This window comes from Dermacentor silvarum, chromosome 9 (assembly GCF_013339745.2).
Source record: "Dermacentor silvarum isolate Dsil-2018 chromosome 9, BIME_Dsil_1.4, whole genome shotgun sequence".
Taxonomy (NCBI): Eukaryota; Metazoa; Arthropoda; class Arachnida; order Ixodida; family Ixodidae; genus Dermacentor; species Dermacentor silvarum.
In genome coordinates this window covers 149,273,674-149,292,187 of record NC_051162.1, presented here as the reverse complement: position 1 = coordinate 149,292,187, position 18,514 = coordinate 149,273,674, and the positions used below count along the sequence as shown (strand labels likewise).

Below are 18,514 nucleotides of genomic sequence, written 5' to 3'. Positions count from 1 at the left end.
GGACCCCATAGTGGAGGGCTCCAGGCTAATTTTGAGTGCCTGGGGCATTTGAGCGTGCACCCAATGAACGGGACACGAGTGTTGTTGCGTTCCGCCTCCATCAGAATGCGGTCGCCGCGGCTGGGATTCAACCGGTGACCTAGTGCTAAGCAGGACAACGCCATAGCTTCTGAGCTACCGTGGCGGTGCACTAGTCAGCCTCCAAGCTGACTAGTGGTCTTCTAGTCCGAGCTGGTCAAGCTCACTAGCTGACTAAAGCTTGCACTGTTCAACCGCCATATTTGCGCGTGTGCTGTACAATGCGGTCCCCTTTCTACAATGCTAACGTGAACATTTCTTTGCGAACGGACGCGGAATTTGCTGACCGCGGATGGTGACCGTATATCTGCAGCTGCTTTTTGACGAGTAGCTGGCACAACGTCACATCATTCATATAACAAATATGATTATACAGAGCAATCAGTACTAACCCTATAGATGCGTTGGTGTCCGCCTCTGTTTTCTGGAGAATTACGCGATGGAACAGAAAGAGTACCTATATGCATTCGCTTACAATTCTGTAATAAAGCGAACCTTTCTACAAATTGTTTACTGGGGTCTGGCCCGTATGCTCAGTCGATTTCTCGCCAAGTGAGCCGATCCAGAAGATAGGGTAATGGCAAAACTGGGCGACTCCCCGGATGGTGTGCTTAAAACTGTTTCGATCCCGGAGACAGAGTAGTCCGCAGTGGCGTGGGTTAAAATACATGGGTCATGCGGGTCGCATAGTGGGGGTCTGCGCGTCTTGCCGGGCAAATAGCTAAGCCGCAAAACGCGATAAAAACATTAAATGTGTTATAGTATTTAGTTAAACGCATTGAATCTGTTCGTGGGTGGTTGTGTGTTTCTGTTGTTATGCTTGTAACCATGAAATTGCCTTTTGGCCTACTCTTATACAAAACATTGGGGTACTCACTTGTCTTTGTAGTTTCTCTTTGTTTTGATTTCGTTTTGACTTGCACGTGTGAGATAAATGGGATAAGCCGCATAAGCTGCGTTTCGAAATGAAACTTGGTTTGAAGACAACGTTTGTTTTGTCCCTTTATTGTGTGAGCCTGCGTTATTCCTTGCGCCGTTCATTTATCACCATGCAATTCTGCCAACCACGTCAAATTGCCGCACTTGTCAGCGTAAAATGTATGTAAAATGTAGAAAACTATACATGTGTCGGAGCATATCTATAAGGTGTATGTGCGAATGGCAGTTTCCTCCATCTGTCTCTTGTATCCTCGGCTTCATTTCCTCGGTGCTTTTCTGCGGTTCAGGACACTCTTGCACGTGTTGTCGTAAACGTTGTACAGGACATTCTTTGGACACAGCAGACGAAACATGAAGAGGCAGCAGGCAGGGACTTTGTCAATGCTGCTCTCGATGACCCAAAGCTCGCATCCTGAAAGCGGTTGGGTGAAAGCGGGTGCATTACAGTTGCGGCGCCATGAGCAATATTGTGAGATTTAAAGTTGACACTTGTTTTTATAATAGAGTTTATTATTCATTGACACTAGTAAGCGGCACTCAAATTATTAAACGGAGAATTGCTTGCTAGCAAATTATGATTTTGCCTTCTTCTAGGTGACAGTGAAAAATAAAATTTGAAGAACAAATACTGTTCACAACACTACTCCAAAGAAAATGTATATGTAAGTTATTTTGCTTGAGAGTGTATTATCTTGGAGAAAAGCTTACGGACCAGGCATGCGGCGATATAAATTAAACATTGCTGCTAGGGAAACGTGCAGGCTATCGTGAGGCGCATCCTGTCGGAGACTTAGCAAGCACAGCCTAGGTATCTGGAATCTGATCTGCGTAGCTAATTAGGTAACACACGCGCACACAGGTACATAGTGAAAAGATTATTCAGTGGTCCAAGCATATTTATAAAGATGAGAAGAAGCACTACTTTGCGGTTATCTTTTGTTTATTTACCCAACTGTTGCGGTCCATGAGTAAATAAACCTGATAACCGCGAAGTAGTGCTATATATATACCACACACACACACACACACACACACACACACACACACACACACACACACACACACACACACACACACACACCACACACACACACACACACACACACACACACACACACACACACACACACACACACACACACACACACACACACACACACACACACACACACACACACACACACACACACACACACACACACACATATATATATATATATATATATATATATATATATATATATATACACACGAGAAGCACTACTTCGCTGTTATCTGGTTTATTTACTCATGGACCGACCTTTGTGGAAAAGGTCGATCCACGGACCGTAACAGTTGGGTAAATACACCAAAGATAACCGTGATGTAGTGCTTCTCATGCGCTATATATATATATATATATATATATATATATATATATATATATATATATATATATATATATATTCCTAACGTCAGAGTTCCAAATACTGTTTGACCTATGACTGCAAATATGTGTTCCATGTACCATTAAATAGTATGGCTGTGGTAGAGGCGTGCACAAAATGCCCTATAAAACAAGTCTCTTCTGTTCAAGTCCACTACGCCTTAATCAGCTGCAGCCCGCTTATCCCCTTGTCAAGCAAGACCCTTTTGCTCTCGCACGAGGTCTTCATCGCCATGGTTTACGCAAATACTGCTTACACACAGTACTCTGTAGCGAAATGGCGATCACCCAACATTACGACACTCTCGTCCATGCACTGTGGCTCCCCTGCCGCGCCTGAATAATTTAATCTTGCACTGCTGCGCATTTGCAATTGAGTGAATGGCCGTACACGCTTTACAAAGCACGCGCTACCAATACACATTGCTTCACGATTTTATTCGCCAAATACGGTAGACAGAGCTGCCGGCTCAGGGCGGTTTAGGGAGACTCATCAACCACTCGCCCAGTACAGTTTTAGCGCAAATGATAACTAGCGAACTGACTTAAAGCCTTGGTCACGATGACAGATTGGGGTTCACTCAACGAAATGCAGTTCGGCACAGCCCCTATATACATAGCCTGCAGATGTCAATTGTGCCTCCTCTTCTGTAATAAAGCACTTTCAATCTTTTCATAACTATCCAAGCCAAGAGACGTGATTATTGACCCCATAGTTCACTACAGATATTCGTGTTCTTATGAAATAAGTATACGATAATCTCGTGTAATGATATGTTATCACTTTTCATTGCCCATGGATTATTTAACAATGTTTTCCTGATTAGGGTAACAAATGGGTTAACTATAACTTGCTCTAATAACCCGCGGCCTCCAGCACTGGCAACCGAGCCAATGATGAACGTGTCCATGTTAGTGCTTCTAAATAGTTCTGGAATGTGAACCCAGATTTTTCTGATAGAGTGCCCTTGTGCTTTGCTTTCTCTTACATTCTGCTACCTCTTATTTCAAATTGCCGCTGCATACATCCTCATTCAAACGTTGACTGCATATACTGTCAGTTATTGCTTCGAAATTCTCGAATCCACACAATGCTAGACCGATTTTAACAGCAGTGGGCTAATCCCTGTTTTCCATTAAAAAGCTATAACCTCAGTTGTGATGTCAGGGGTGGGCCAAGGGCAACATAATGGGTGGGGTCTTCACCAAAACAAATAGAGAATGAGAGGGTAGGAAGGGGTGTACTGATTTTGATGATATTAAGTTGTATTTTAAATATAGCACTGTAAGGCAGGCCTCGGAAGAAGCTTAATTGTGTCAATGCACGAGTTTTCTACGAAACAGGTGTCAAGAAAGTCACGTGTCAAGAAAGTGCTGGCATATGGAGTGCGCGAAGTGGAATCTGTATGCAGAAAACAGGGGACGTAATTATCGGATGATCACTTTCGGCGATACCATCGCCTTCGCGTGACGTAGTGCTCAACAAGCCAATTGGCTCATCCAATTTTGCTCAACCAGCCAATCAGCGTGCGCTTGATAGCCGAGGCGATAGTATTGCCGAAAGGGATCGTCCCAGAACGTCCTCAAGTTGGTGCGCCGGCCCATGAGAGGTGAAGAGGCAGCATTTCCGCGTTCCCATAGCACGTGAAATGCACGTGTTCTAGAAATTCTAGCACCTTGGACACAAAGCGGGCCTTTGAACATAGAGCCAAGTTGAAAGAAGGTTTCTGTATTTCCCACTGAGGAAACTCACTAGCTGCTGATAGAGGTTGCCATGGCGGAGTGAGTAAGATTACGCACCCAATTTTGTACCCAGGTACGGAACGCTCAGGAGATTGCAGGTACCACCATTGGAGAACATGACAAGTTCAATAAGTATCCTGTTACCTGTGAATAGTAAAAATAGACAGCAATAATAGGCGGGAAATAATTTACTACCCGAACTGCATGTTATAATAAATAGACATGTTACTGTAATAATAATGCGACAATCAATCAATAAACCAACCAACCAATCACTAAATAATAAATAAATAAATAAATAAATAAATAAATAAATAAATAAATAAATAAATAAATAAATAAATAAATACATTTTAAATAAATAAATTAATCTTCCCCTATGTCAAGCGACATCAACAATATCGGAATTTACAGTGACCTACTACTGCTCTTCTGAGTCTAAAATCCTTCGAAGATAATTTGCGATTTCGGGTGTGCCTACAAGGAAAATTTTTAAAGGAGTTAAATAGAATGCTTAAGAAAAGGTCAATTTAGATGTTTAAATGAATAGCTACATATTCATTTATTCAATTGAAAAGAAAAGCGCGAGTCAAGCGTGAGACAGAATGCCGAAACTTGTTTTACGCCTGCAACAGGTTCGGAGCAGATTGCAAGAGCAAGTGGCAAATGAGCCTCTTTAGGGGTGCTTGTAAATGAGGCCTTATCGAAATTTGTCAGATTGCTGTCGAGATAATACCTGACGAAAGGAAAACCATACTATTGCGATAACAATTACATGGACACTCCAGGCGCATTTCTGCCATCGCCGTCGTCGTGGTTGTCACCTTGAGGTTCCGTATAAAGTCTAACGGCGATAAATTGATCGCCGCGCGCCGTATGCTGCATGTGCGAGTGAAAGCGCTCGAGGGGAGCCGAAGATCGCGGCTCAATCTGGCGCTCGCGGGGGAGGAAGGCGGAGAGCAAACGCGAAGTCTTCCGTCGCGCGGAAGGCCGTGCGGGGATGGGAGGGAGGAAGGGGGGTGGCGTTGTGCTGCGGCACCAACTGCGTCTTTCGCGACTGGGCGCAAGGGGAACTAGCGATCACGGCTCAATCTCGCGCGCAGGGAGAGAGGCAGCGCGAGAGGAAGGGGGCGCGGCTTCTCCGCCAGCAACTGCGTACTTTGCGCAGTCTGTGCGCCGTATCTTGAAATGGGTCTGCAGACGGCTCATACCTTTGTGAGCGCTGTGTTCTCGCCGCTCAGTTTCCGTTGAAGCAATAGACAGCACGAAGGTCACTTCGCTCGCTGCTGCCGCCACGCATGCTCACGCCAGCGTTTTAACAGCTAGTGTCCGCGGTTATCGAATGTGATGTCTTATGTTTGTTTGTGCGCGCTGACCCCATGCTTGTTAATTCCGTGAGTAAGAGAATGTTTCCAAGTTTATACGGCCGATAAAACTACTATCCTTACTTCATATGTCTCTGCTAATTTGATATCGCAATCGATGCTTCGCCTTTCGGGCGAAACTGCGACTTTTTTAACACGAAAGAGTTTTATGCCGGGTTTCACGACTGATTTCCGGCAACGGATGTGATCGGCTCTGGCGTCGCCATCTAGGAGCGGTGAAGCGGCCTACTGCATCGTGACATTAACGAGCGTCGACAGGGAGCGCGCCGGTAGCCACAGCGCAGTGGAGGCTCCACCGCGGTGTAGCCATAGGATAAAGAGCATCGTGCATAGAGTTTCATACAACAATTATACAATAAACAATCATACAATAACATTATAAAAAATTCAGTGCCATTCCACTCTGTGAAGGTGGACGACCGGTGAAGCTGTGTATGTGGTGATTGACCGTTTCTCCGGTGAAACGTTCCAAGTTTGCGGGATCGGGGCCACATGGACGGTTCGCATTTCTTTCCGCCTCGCGGTCCTGGCGGGCTTACTCTTGGCGGGCTTACGCTTACGCTTGGCGTCCACGGCCCGCCCATCGTCGGTGGTCTCCTTCCGCCGCCGCCGCGCCCATTCCCTCTTCTCCGCGAAACCCCGGAGATTTCACTAAGCGCCACAAGGTGGCGCTACGCTTTGGAGCGATGGAATTTTCAGCCGGCGCCGCAAGGGGGCACGACGTTTTTTTTTCACGACTATGACTATGACGTTTTTTTTTCAGGACGGATACGGCAATCGCAGCGCGCGTACTAGCGCTGACGCGCTCACGTACCCAGCAGGGTGAGCTACGCCACGTAATGAAGACGCAAACATAAGTTCCTGCGAAAAGCGCGGTGTGGTGCACAAGATTTTTCCGATACCGAAGTTTAAAAACACCGCCATCCCCACGTTTTCATACGATGCAACAAGGTGGCGCTACGCGTCTGAAATTATTGATCTATCTACTTCAATTGCCGGCCACGATCTCCTGGAACCTAGCCTACAACAACTTCGCTGTAAAAATCGCCCGATGGCAGGATTAGAAACGCAGGACCTCTAGCAGAGAAGCCCGATGTTTAAACCATTACGCCACGGACGCATACACCGACAGGTGACATAAAACGCCCTCATGAATTTATCGCGGACAAGTCAGTGCATTGAGGCGCTATGCGGGCTTCGATTCGGCCGCCTCAACAAGCTGAACCGTTGTAATTTAGAGCACTGCACGGGCTCGGGCTTACCCGAAAGCCCGGGCGCGGCCCGGCCCACGGGCCGGGCCGGGCCGGGTAGAGTTTTTTCACGGGCTCGGGCCGGGCTCGGGCACGGCGTGTGCTTTTTGACCCGGGCCCGGGCCGGGCTCGGGTTTTTTGACGCGGGCCCGGGCCGGGCTTCGGCTTTCTGCGAGTTATTCCCGGGCTTCTCAACTCTGGAAAACATGTATTTTTTGGTCTCGGGCCGGGCTCGGGCTTAAGGTAAAGGGGTGGCGGGCCGGGCCGGGCAGGTAACGTAGATTATTTCCGGGCCCGGGCCGGGCCCGGGTCTCGCCATAAAAGTTTTGATCGGGCTCGATACCCAATGATACCCAATGGAAAAACGGGCCCAGGCCGGGCCCGGGCCGCAAAAATCGGCCCGTGCAGTGCTCTATCAATGTAATTTGTAGCGATTGTGCGCGTTCGCAGCGTCTTCTGCACTTCAAAAGTATAGATTGCTCTGAAATTTTCGATAATGAAGGCATATAAAATGCAATAAACAACTCCACAAGCATGAAGATCAGACAAATTCATGTACTTGTGTGGCCTCATGTAGGCAGTTAGCGTCCGATTAACCTGTGGCGCCTCGTCGCCTGCGGATTGCGCCTTCAACGTGCATCAGCAGTGCATCGCCTACTGTTTCACTTGCGATGGTACCCCCCTAAGACAACTGCTGTGCTAAAAGGCACAGAAAGGCAACGACGTCACCGGGCGAATCTCGCTTTGCTTCGGCGAGAGACACGCCAGCGTGAAGGAGAATGCGTTCGCGGCGCACGGTGCGAACACCGCCACTGACATCCCTGCAAGTGTGCGCGTCGCAGCTTGACTGGCTGCCGTAGCCACTACGGAGCCGGACCAAAATTCTCGTATCTTCGCAGAAGCCAGTCGCTCGCAGGACGGCGCTCGCCAACAGGACGCCACGCGCTAAGAAAACCTGCAACATGGTCGCCGGCCCGCAAATCGCTGCAGCGGACCGTGAGTTCCCGAAGCAAACATGCAACAGCTTCTGTGAAGACACGTTTCACTTTCGTGTTTTACCGATTCCTATGGAAGAGGGATCAACTATATTTTTTTTGTAAAAGAACGCATTAACCATTTAAGGACGAGACACCATCTCAGCTCGTCAAGCGCAAACTCGGAAAAAAGCATCAATTGCGATAACAAATTGATAGAGAGTTATACGGAGTAAGGATAGTAGTTTTATCGGCTGCATAAACTTGGAAACATTCGCTTACTAACTGAATAGCATGGTGTCGCGCGCACAAGCGAACGTGAATAGATCACACTCGATGACCGCAGGTACCCACTGTCAAAACGCAGGCGTGAGCAAGCGCGGCGGCAGCAGCGAGCGAAGGTTCGTGTGGTCTATAAATTCAACGGAAACTGAGCGGCGAAAGCACAGCGCATACAAAGGCAAGAGCCGTGTGGAAATCGCTTTCAAGATACGGTGCGCGCGAGAGCTCGCAGCCGTGCAGAGTACAACTACGCAGTTGTTGGCAGAGTAGAAGCCGCACCCCCTCCCTCCCGCGCTGCCTTCCCGCTTTCCTCCTTTCGCGTGGGAGATTGAGTCGCCAGTTCCCCTTGCGCCCGGTCGCAAGATACGCATTTGGTACCGCAGCTAAACGTCACCTTCCCTCCCATCCCTCCACATCCTTTCGTACGACGGAAGACGTCGCGTTTGCTCTCTGCCGTGCCTTCGCTCTCCGTGAAATCGCGCATCCCTCGCGCGCTATCACTCGTACGTACAGCATTTGGCGCGCAGCGACGATCTTATCGCCCTTGGACTTTATACGGAACCTCACGGCGACGGCGACGGCAGAAATTCGCTTGAAGTGTCCATATAATTGATATCGCAATAATAATAAAGACAAGACGAAGGACGCCATCAGTTCGTCCAGCGATTTTTGTTCTGCTTTTCGTGCAGGCCTGAAGACGATATGAGCTCCTGCGCGAAAGTGGCGCTAACAAAAATTGGCGCAAGTAGCTGTTGAAGAGTGCAGTTGGGAGCATACGCACACTTGTGTGCAGTGAAGCCCACCTTTGTAACAGAGTTAAAATTTTGTTCCCTACCACCTTCCTGACAGAAGTTGTTTGCGTGACCTCGCTTTATGTGATCAGTAAAATTGTTTGCATGTTATGCTGGGAGCATACAGTCACTTGCGTGCAGTGAAGCCCATTTTTGTTACGGTGCAAACTTTTTTTCCCAGTAAATTCACTTTTGTAACAGTAATTGTTCGCATGGTCTCGCTTTATGTAATCAGAACAGTTTACACGCAGAAAAAAGATTGTAAGTTCTTTTTTTTTCATTTTCTACCATCCAGGGTTAAAATGACTAAAATGTATTATATGCGAACATGCTTCCCGTGTCTTGTGCGCACACGCGAAAAAAAAGCTATGCATGTTCACTCAAACCCACACTTGAAAGAGATTATAATATATAGGACAGGTTGCTGCTGTGTCGGAGCTTGTGCGACTGCTTTGTGGTAACTGTAACCTTTTCAAGCAGCCAGTATACAGCCGGTGCTGAAAAATTGCTATTGCCCCACCCAGATAAGCTACAATTTATTAATCGCACATTTTTAACGAAAAAAAAATATTCGATGACTACAAGAATCAACTATTCTTCTTTTCATTTTGAATAGACCGCTTTGGTTCGAACTGGAAGGGTTCACCTTTTTATTCAGAATTCCAATATTCACCGCGCATATTTACGATTCTTAGAATCCTAAAATAATTTTGTTTTGTACTGCCCACTCTAAAGGGAATACCTGTAGCTGGTAATAAAGCCAGTGTACTGAATTTTTTCCACACTATCGAGAGAGAGAGAGAGAGAAAAAGAAAGACCTGATAGGCCACTTTAGGCATTAAAATGAGTCCACGTGTCTTTATGCAATAATTCAAGGGTAATCAGTAGCGCTATAAAAGAGTCTCTTTATATAAGAGCCGTATACTGTAAACAGAAGCCAATTTCATCAAGTTTTCCGACATAGCTTTTCTCTTATGAGACTCCTATCTGGTACAAACGTATGGGAATGAGAAAAATGGACTAGACGAAGTCTGGCATAAGTGCCGTCATAACAAGAAGTGACGTTGACATAGATCGTTTCTTCTACGTACCCGTCAAGTGGTATTCAAGTGCATTCGGCTTTGTGTAACCATATTGGGTAACAGCTTTCACTTCCTTTGAAACTGTGAATCTGGAATGCAGCGGTGTGAAATATGACACAAAAATACTTCAAAATACCTTTCCTTTGCTTTCACCAGTGTCTGACAGAAATATTGTACTCAATTAATGGTGCACATTTAGTATTCGTAAAGAGTGATGAACAGTAATGTTTTTCTTCATTAAAATTATGCCCTGTTCTTAGCGCTACTCTGGCGCTCTTTTGGAAGGTGGTATGACTGAGCGGCCAAAATCAATAAACAATAAATAATCAGGTTCGGCGCAAATGCGGGGAAACGGAGAAGCGCGGTAGGCATCGGCAGCACTTCTGCGCGTTGCCTCGTTGGTACTGCTACAATTTGTTTCTCTCTCTCGTTCTCATTTTCTCTTTCTCTCTCCCAAGAGAGAGAGAGAGTGCACGCGACGCGCGCACTCTCTCTCGCTCTCATTTTCTCTTTCAATTCAATTGTTAGCCGGGCGTTTTTTGCTTACGCCAACGACACGAAAATTTCCTTGGCTGGTAGAGGTATACAGCTTGGCTGTAAAATTTGAAGTCAAAGTATCAAGGCTAATGCTTCACGTTCGCACTGCGCGTATTTCTTTTTCGTTGCTGTGAGGGTTCGCGAAGCAAATGAAATAGGCCTTTCTTCTCCCTCAGAAGTTTCATGAAATATGATGGTTCCTATACGCCATCGGACGACCCCTCACAAAGCATTCCTATTGGCTAGTCAACGTCATAGCACGTGACGGCCTTGCTTGTTAGCCATTAGCTTTTTTGCATCTGCGAAAGTATCGCGGCATTGCGAAATGCGAAAACGCCCGTGTACTTGGATTTAGGTGGAAGTTAAAGAACCCCAGGTGGTCAAAATTTTCTGGAGTACCCCACTACTGCGTGCCTCGTAATCAGATCGTGGTTTTGGCACGTAAAACCCAATAATTTCAGTATCGCGGCGTTCCTTCGCACACGACAATGTCTTATCCTTCTTCAAAAGCCAATATGGCGGCTCGGCGACACTTACGTCTTTCCCCATGCACTTACAGCCAAATTTAGCATACCGAAGTATGCTTTCAATTTGGGACGCTGGGCCTCAAAAATTGCCCTTACCTTCGCTTCCATGGAATAAATCTCTTCGGCATTCGTTGTGTGACTAAAGTAAGTCCCGCGTGTTTCAAAGCAGTGACTCGTCAATCATAGAATTAAATATTTCGGGTGCACATGCCACACCATAAGGAAGGCACTGAAAGTGAAACAACCCCATGCTGGTGCTTACAGTAAAAGAATGGTGGAGAGTCGGGATTCAGCGGTACCGGCTGATACGCAGCAGACAGGTCAAGAACCCGGAACACTTTGTCGCCTGTGATTGGCTTGATACGTGTCATCTTGCGTGGAAAGTTGGTGATTAATGATTTGTTTTTAAGACCAAACTTATTTTAACCTTGTAGTCCCCACAAAGCCTGGGGATTCCATCATTCTTTGGCCACACCACAAGCGCGGTTTCCCAATCTATATACGCGGTACTTAGCCGTAGCACATGCCTGTTTCTATTATATTGTCGTGTTGGTCTACTCCTTCCTATTTACATACAAAAAGAACACACCTGACCCTTTGACACGATGAAATACAGGCACAGCATTTGATTTCAGGGACATTTTTCCCCTCGAAATTCTTAAAGGAGCCCAGTGTCTGCGAAAACCCTGAAAGGTAATTTTTCTGCAACGAAACAACTATCTCCTGCACAATTATCTGACCAATCCACCAATCTCGCTCCAATATAGCTTGAGACACTCAAGCCAGTACCGTTCAAGCAATGCTGACGGTTTCTTTCCGCGCTCTTTGACAAGTAATTCTTGCAGCAGCACGCTCTGGTCTTTGTACACGAGCCATACTTCACATTATCGTTTAAGCAGCATTTCTTCGCCAAATGTCAGTCATCCACGCGCTACTCTGGTATTATTGCGATAGCAATTATATGGACACTCAAAAGCAGATTTCTGCCGTCGGCGTCGCCGTCGCCGTTGCCGTCGCCGTCGCCGTCGCCGTGAGGTTCCGTATGACGTCAATGGAGATGAAATCGTCGCCGCGCGCCGCCGAACGCTGTATGTGCGAGTGAAAGGGCACGAGGGACGCGCGCTTTCACGGGGAGTGAACGCACGGCGGAGAACAAACGCGCGTTCTGTGCTGTGCTCCCTTAAGGGCTGCAGAAGTAGGCGTCTCTTTCCTCCTTTACCAACACCATATATGTAGAGCAAACGCACCTTCTTCTGACGCACGAAAGGCCGTGGGGGGGGGGAGGGGGAGGGAAGGGAGGCGACGTTTAGCTGCGGCACCAAGTGCCTATTTTATATCAGAGGCTCCGGCAACAGTCACCAACGCCGCACGCATTTTGTGCGAACGCGGGCAAAACGCCGAGGGCGTCGACAATAGTTCTGCGTGTTGCCGGTGCTGCTGCATGTCCAAGTTTATACAGCTGATAAAGCTACTATCATTACTCCGTATAGCTCTCTACAAATTTGCTATCGCAATTGATGCTTCACCTTTCAGGTGAAACTGCGACAACTTTTTATTATTGCGATAGCAATTATATGGACACTCCAAAGCAGATTTCTGCCGTCGGCGTCGCCGTCGCCGTGAGGTTCCGTATGACGTCAATGGAGATGAAATCGTCGCGCGCGCCGCCGAACGCTATATGCACGAGTGAAAGGGCGCGAGGGACGCGCGCTTTCACGGGGAGTGAACGCACGGCGGAGAACAAACGCCCGTTCTGTGCCGTGCTCCCTTAAGGGCTGCAGAAGTAGGCGTCTCTTTCCTCCTTTACAATCACCATATATGTAGAGCAAATGCGCCTTCTTCTGACGCACGAACGGCCGTGGGGGGGGGGGGGGGGGGGGGGAGGCGACGTTAAGCTGCGGCACCAAGTGCCTATTTATATTAGAGGCTCCGGCAGCAGTCACCAACGCCGCACGCATTTTGTGCGAACGCGGGCAAAACGCCGACGGCGTCGACAACAGTTCTGCGTGTTGCCGGTGCTGCTGCATGTCCAAGTTTATACAGCTGATAAAGCTACTATCATTACTCCGTATAGCTCTCTACAAATTTGCTATTGCAATTGATGCTTCGCCTTTCAGGTGAAACTGCGACAACTTTTATTATTACCCTGCTACTTTGTCTCATCTATATTTCGCTATTATTCTTTAAGTATTACAAGTCGCCCACACCAAGCTCCTGCTGTTCGACAACACTTGACCTTATGAGAACATCCCTGTTGCTTCCATTCATAATCACCGGAAATCTTTTTCATAAGGGCAGCTAATAATGCAGTCACTTGCGTTATTCTTACACTTGTGGACCGCCATAAGGTCACTCGGTTCCCTGACAAACGGTGTATTTTTACCAGGGGTCGTCAAAATATCGACGCTGCAGAGTGGAACCTGCGTGGCATCCGCCATTCGCCGAGGCGTCAACGTTGTTGATGGCAGGGTGGGCTGAAAACAGTGCCACGTATCCCGTATATTTGCAGATTACGGGTCAGATTGGAAAGGAGGAATAGAAAGCTCTCCGTACTCACGTAAAGTTGTGAACGCCCACATACTGGAAGATAGACAGAGCTGTCTTCTCCTTCGGGTTCCGAGGAGTATGTCGAGCGGTGACACACTTGAAGTTACGTCCCCAGAAATGTGGTTTATCGCGAAACGTTGACTGGAGGAGAAAGTACCTTGTATCTTCTTTTTGGTTTAGGAGCTGGAACAGAGGACACGTGAGCCATTGCATAACAGATAGATTACATTATTACAATGACTGTCACCTTTAGTTTACCCCACCCTGACATCTCACTTTCAATCCCTTCCGACAGAGGACAAATTGTCCAAATAATGGGCCGAAAAAAAGCACGACATTTTACAAAAATGCGAAAGGAGTTGTAGAGGCGACTGTAATAATCCTTTGTTATGTGTTGTTAATGCTTTTTAGTAATGTCGCATTTCAGCGATCAGTTCTTCCTGCAAGTAACTGCGTTGTGGGATCTTTGTATTCGGATTTCTTGCTGTCCTTGATCAATTTCCCATAAATATCCAGGATTTTAATAAATGGCTAGTAGAACCATCAGCAATTCACAGACAACCCCTCAATAAAATTCAATGACATTAGTAGGATTTGAAAGAAAACGCCAACAAGCATGCCAATTGACGGGGCATCACCGCATACAAAGGTACCACAAAAGAAAAAGACATTTGTAGATGCATGCAAATCGGAACAGATCGTACATCGAACTCGGTGAGGTTTCTGACATCCCCTAGGAAGTCCCAAGGGTCTGATTTGCCATGGCCCGAAATCTACCCCGGACTTTCTAAATGCTTCACTATATCTTGTCTTTTCAAGCGCTCCGCCATATTGCAGCTGGGCATCCTACGTTATATCAAAGGCATGTTCATGTATCTTGCAAGGGCGCGGAACCGCCGCTGGTGCCAGGCTGCGGGTTTCCGACAGCTCGGTCAGACGGCCGCTTCAGGGCTGTGATTCAGACTACGTTGTTGGCTCTCCTCTGGCTGACATTTGATGCCGACCATACCGCCACACATTGCCGTCACCGCTCGAAAACAAATGTGGAACACCCCTATGCAGCTAAGACATAAAAAAAGAGACATCCAGCTCTTTCAGCGTATATTTACAACGTTCATATGGTCTGGAAGTTGTAAACACACCAAGAGGGGATAATCTTTTCAGGCCGGCTATCGCATTTGGTCTGGGATTAGTGTGTCCGCATGCGTGGCAAATAGCGCCTCGCTGCTTCTTTTGCCGCGTCAGTTCTACCCTACACATAACGGTCGGGGCGTCGAGATCAAGTGCGTCATTGTCCGAGAGATCAATCTTTGAAGATCGATGAATACGGCTATATCCTTGTTGACTTACGAAAACCGGTATGCTCATGAAATGTGTGAGATCACTTTACTCCACTCCTCGTACTTTGCTTTCTAGCTAATATGGTAAGAAATTCAAACGCCTCCTATGCCTTGTTACGACTCGTATGCGTTGTTACGTTTTGCGATTTCACCTGCGTTTGTAGCAGCGACCTAATTAGTGCTCCAAAACTTTCACTTGACGCTATTCCGTGCGCACGACCAGGCTGCAGATCAATTTCACTTAACGCTTTCATGTAATTACGTGGTTCAGGCATTCGGATTAGTTGTTTTCGTTTCGTGTTGCAATTAATGCGAATGGAATCTACTTAAGGCTTGTGCAAATGAAGGGATGCATATCCACTAGAGGTGTGTAAATATCAACGTTTTCGAATACGAATTGTAAGCATGAAACGTCGAATCGAGTATCGGGGAGCCAAACGCAGGCGCATATATTTACAGCAGACCCGCCGTGTTGTTTAGTGGCTATGGTGTTGGGCTGCTAAGCACGAGGTCGCAGGATCGAATCCCTGCCACGGCGGCCGCATCTCGATGGGGGCGAAAGGCAGAAACACCCATGTACTTAGATTTAGGTGCACGTTAAAGAACCCCAGACAATCTAAGTTATTCCGGAGTCCCCCACTACGGCGTGCCTCATAATCAGATCGTGGTTTTGGCACGTAAAACCCCATAATTTAATTTTAATTTTTGGCGCCATTGCAGCGTCGCCGAAGTTCGGTGTCGGCCGAGGAGGACCAGCAGTCACGCGCGCTCAGGACTTACCTTCATTGACGGCATCGTTATTGATGGCACCAGCGACCGATGGACCATTCATGCCTCCGATCGCTATCAACGCCAAGCCGTTAAAGAACGAGACTATCTACAGGGACCATCATCAAATCACCATCGGATGACGAAAATCATGTGACACCGAACAAACTTATTTAATCGAGCGACACGTTGGCTGCGTGGGATTTGGAGCCGGCACGCTCGCCGACATGCAGCTTACGCCTCTTCTGTTGCGGCAGGTTAGTCATAATTATCCTATGGTGGTTGTAGATTATTGTGTGCCCTGTCGGCTTCATGTCCAACAAGTACTGTGCCTGTTTGCCCGAAAACAATTGCCGAACGTGTCTCGTAGCTAACGTTTTCGTTTTTTTTCGCGCCACAGGGTTCTGTACCTAGTATTGTTATTATTGCTTTTCGCGATGTTGAGTTAAACCCCGGTCCACTGAGTACCCAGGAGCCAGAATTGTTCAAAAGCTTACAAGATGGTTAAACCACAATCTTGAGTGAAATTAGAGCCATTGACACTAGACTAGCGAAGCATTAAGTAATGACAGCAGAAATTAACAGCAAACGGCGCGCGACAGAAGGTCAGATCACAACGCTCAAAGATACAGTAAATGTGCAAGAGAGTACCATTAGGACGATAACTAAAGCAGTTAGACAACTGCAAGACAAAAGCGTTGTTGACTCAGAAAACAGAAACAGCAGAAATAACCTAGCCTTTTATGGGGTCGATGATACCGAATCAGAAACGTGCGAACAGTCTGAACAATTGCTCAAGAACATTTGTAAAGAAAACTTAGGCTTAGAATTGCAGTCGGTACAAAAAGCACACTGTATAGGTCGCTATTACGAAATGAAGAAAGGCCGATCATCGTCAATTTTACATCCCACAAGAAAAATCCAACGTTCTTTCTAATGCTAGGAAACTCAAAGAACAGCATGCAGTGTCGACAAGATTTGCACCTGAAACAAGAGATATTCGGAAAAGGTTCTGGGAAGATGCTACGGTCAATAAAGTCGATGAAAAAAATCGCATCAGGCTAAGCTTCGATAAGTTAGTTGTGAATGGTAAGACGTTTAAGTGGATAAAGAAAAATAACAAGTCGTTCAAGTCGTGAAAAATAAATGACCCAAACTAGAGAAAGGGGGCTCAGGTACTTGATCTGATTACAGTGACAGTGAATTGTAGAAGTGTTGTTAATAAAGTTATGACCTTACTGCTCTTATCTACTCAGTGGAAAGCCGATATAGTCTGGGACTGAATCGTGGCTGGATCCTTCTGTTATAGGCAGCGAAGTGTTTCCGGAAGACTTTGTTGCTTATCGAAGAGATAGATCACGCGTGGGTGGTGGCGTCTTTCTTTTAGTTCGCCGCTCTTTAAACTCATTTGAACTAAATATAGCTTATGACGATGTGGAATCAGTCTGGTGCAAGATTACTTTGCCAGACAGTTCTTGATACGCAGCCGGAGCTTTCTACCGGCCTCCTAACTAGTCTGTCACCACGCTACAGACTTTATTTGAAAGTGCTTCTGAGGCTTATTCTTGTCACACGTTCATGCTGACGTGACGGAACTTGTGAGTACACAGCAGGTGGAACCTTAAACTTGGTGATGAAAAATATCATATATTCGTTCGGATTTGCGGAATATGTTATCGATCCAACTCGTGGTGCTATACATTGGACCTTGTTTTCTGCAACTCACCAATATGGTGAATTTTGTAAATGTTATTCCGGGAATAGTGACCACCTGACTGTCGTCACAAGTGTTAAAACCAAAAGTAGCAGACAAAAGAAAAAAGAGACCAGAACAATGTACCTATATGACAAAGGTGATTATGCCAGCATATTAAGGAAGATTCTTGATTATTTGCTGCTTTTTGAATGCCCCTCAGATCACTGTGACATTCAAGAATTGTGGGCAAGTTTAAAGAAAAAACACCGCATATCCACGGGGTGAATGATGATGAGTTGGCGAAGCTCCGGAGGGAATCATCGGTAAACCGTGAATCTGCCGTGTAATTCGCCCAGTCTCGCCGCACTAAATCGAACGATTGACTTCCACCAATGACACGCGCCATATGTGACGTCATTCCTATTTTATAACAGCGCCCTTCATTATAATTGCACCATCTCCCGCTTAAGGGGACGCTAGCACAAATGCGTTAGAACGTGCAGTACTCTCTAGTAAGGGGGAGCGGCCACAGCGTCTTACGCAGCCGTTTACACATGCCGGAACGTGCACCGCGTTTGCCGACGCCATCACATGACTGCTGAGAGAGTATAACCCCCGTATTCATAAACGCTCCTCGACTTGAACTTGACTTGCCACCGCCTTTCCTTGCCAGCGCGTTTCGAACGCGCTGCCCAGGCGGTGGCAAGTCAAGTTCAAGTCGAGGAGGTTTATGAATACGGCATTAAGGCGGAGAGGCCATAGCGTCTTACACCAGCTCTTACACGGGCCGTAACGCGCTAGCACAACCGCGTTAGAAACGCGCAGTCTTTCGTTAATGTTGGGTATTTATTGTCATCGTGGTGTGTGTCCATGTGAGCTTCGTGGCGTAGTGGTTAGCGCCGCACGTTCGGAAGCGAGGGGTCCCTGGTTCGATTCCGCGCTACGGACACAACTTTCGGAATTTCTTTTCTCATAAAAGTAGACGTGGCTACCTACTACTACGAAGACGACTACTACTACTACTACTAATACTACAGAGGAGGGACAGCCCCACCAAACTAAGGAGCTTCGCCCCTAAAACTCAACGATGCGTACGCTTACAGTACATTCCGTAGAATGACTATTGGTAGACTGAAAAAAGCGTAACAA

The 18,514-nt window shown here is 46.8% G+C and overlaps 1 protein-coding gene across 1 annotated transcript; it reads right to left on the bottom strand.

The window, feature by feature from the left end:
- Positions 1-1,086: 1,086 nt before the first annotated feature.
- LOC125939921 (male-specific histamine-binding salivary protein-like) lies at positions 1,087-15,696 on the bottom strand. Its single transcript, XM_049655452.1, has 5 exons — positions 15,682-15,696; positions 13,572-13,744; positions 9,960-10,039; positions 4,244-4,330; positions 1,087-1,429 (listed from the first exon to the last, which is right to left on the bottom strand). Exons 1-5 carry the CDS (start codon positions 15,694-15,696, stop codon positions 1,275-1,277), a joined length of 510 nt encoding a protein of 169 aa, XP_049511409.1. The 3' UTR covers positions 1,087-1,274.
- Positions 15,697-18,514: the final 2,818 nt, after the last annotated feature.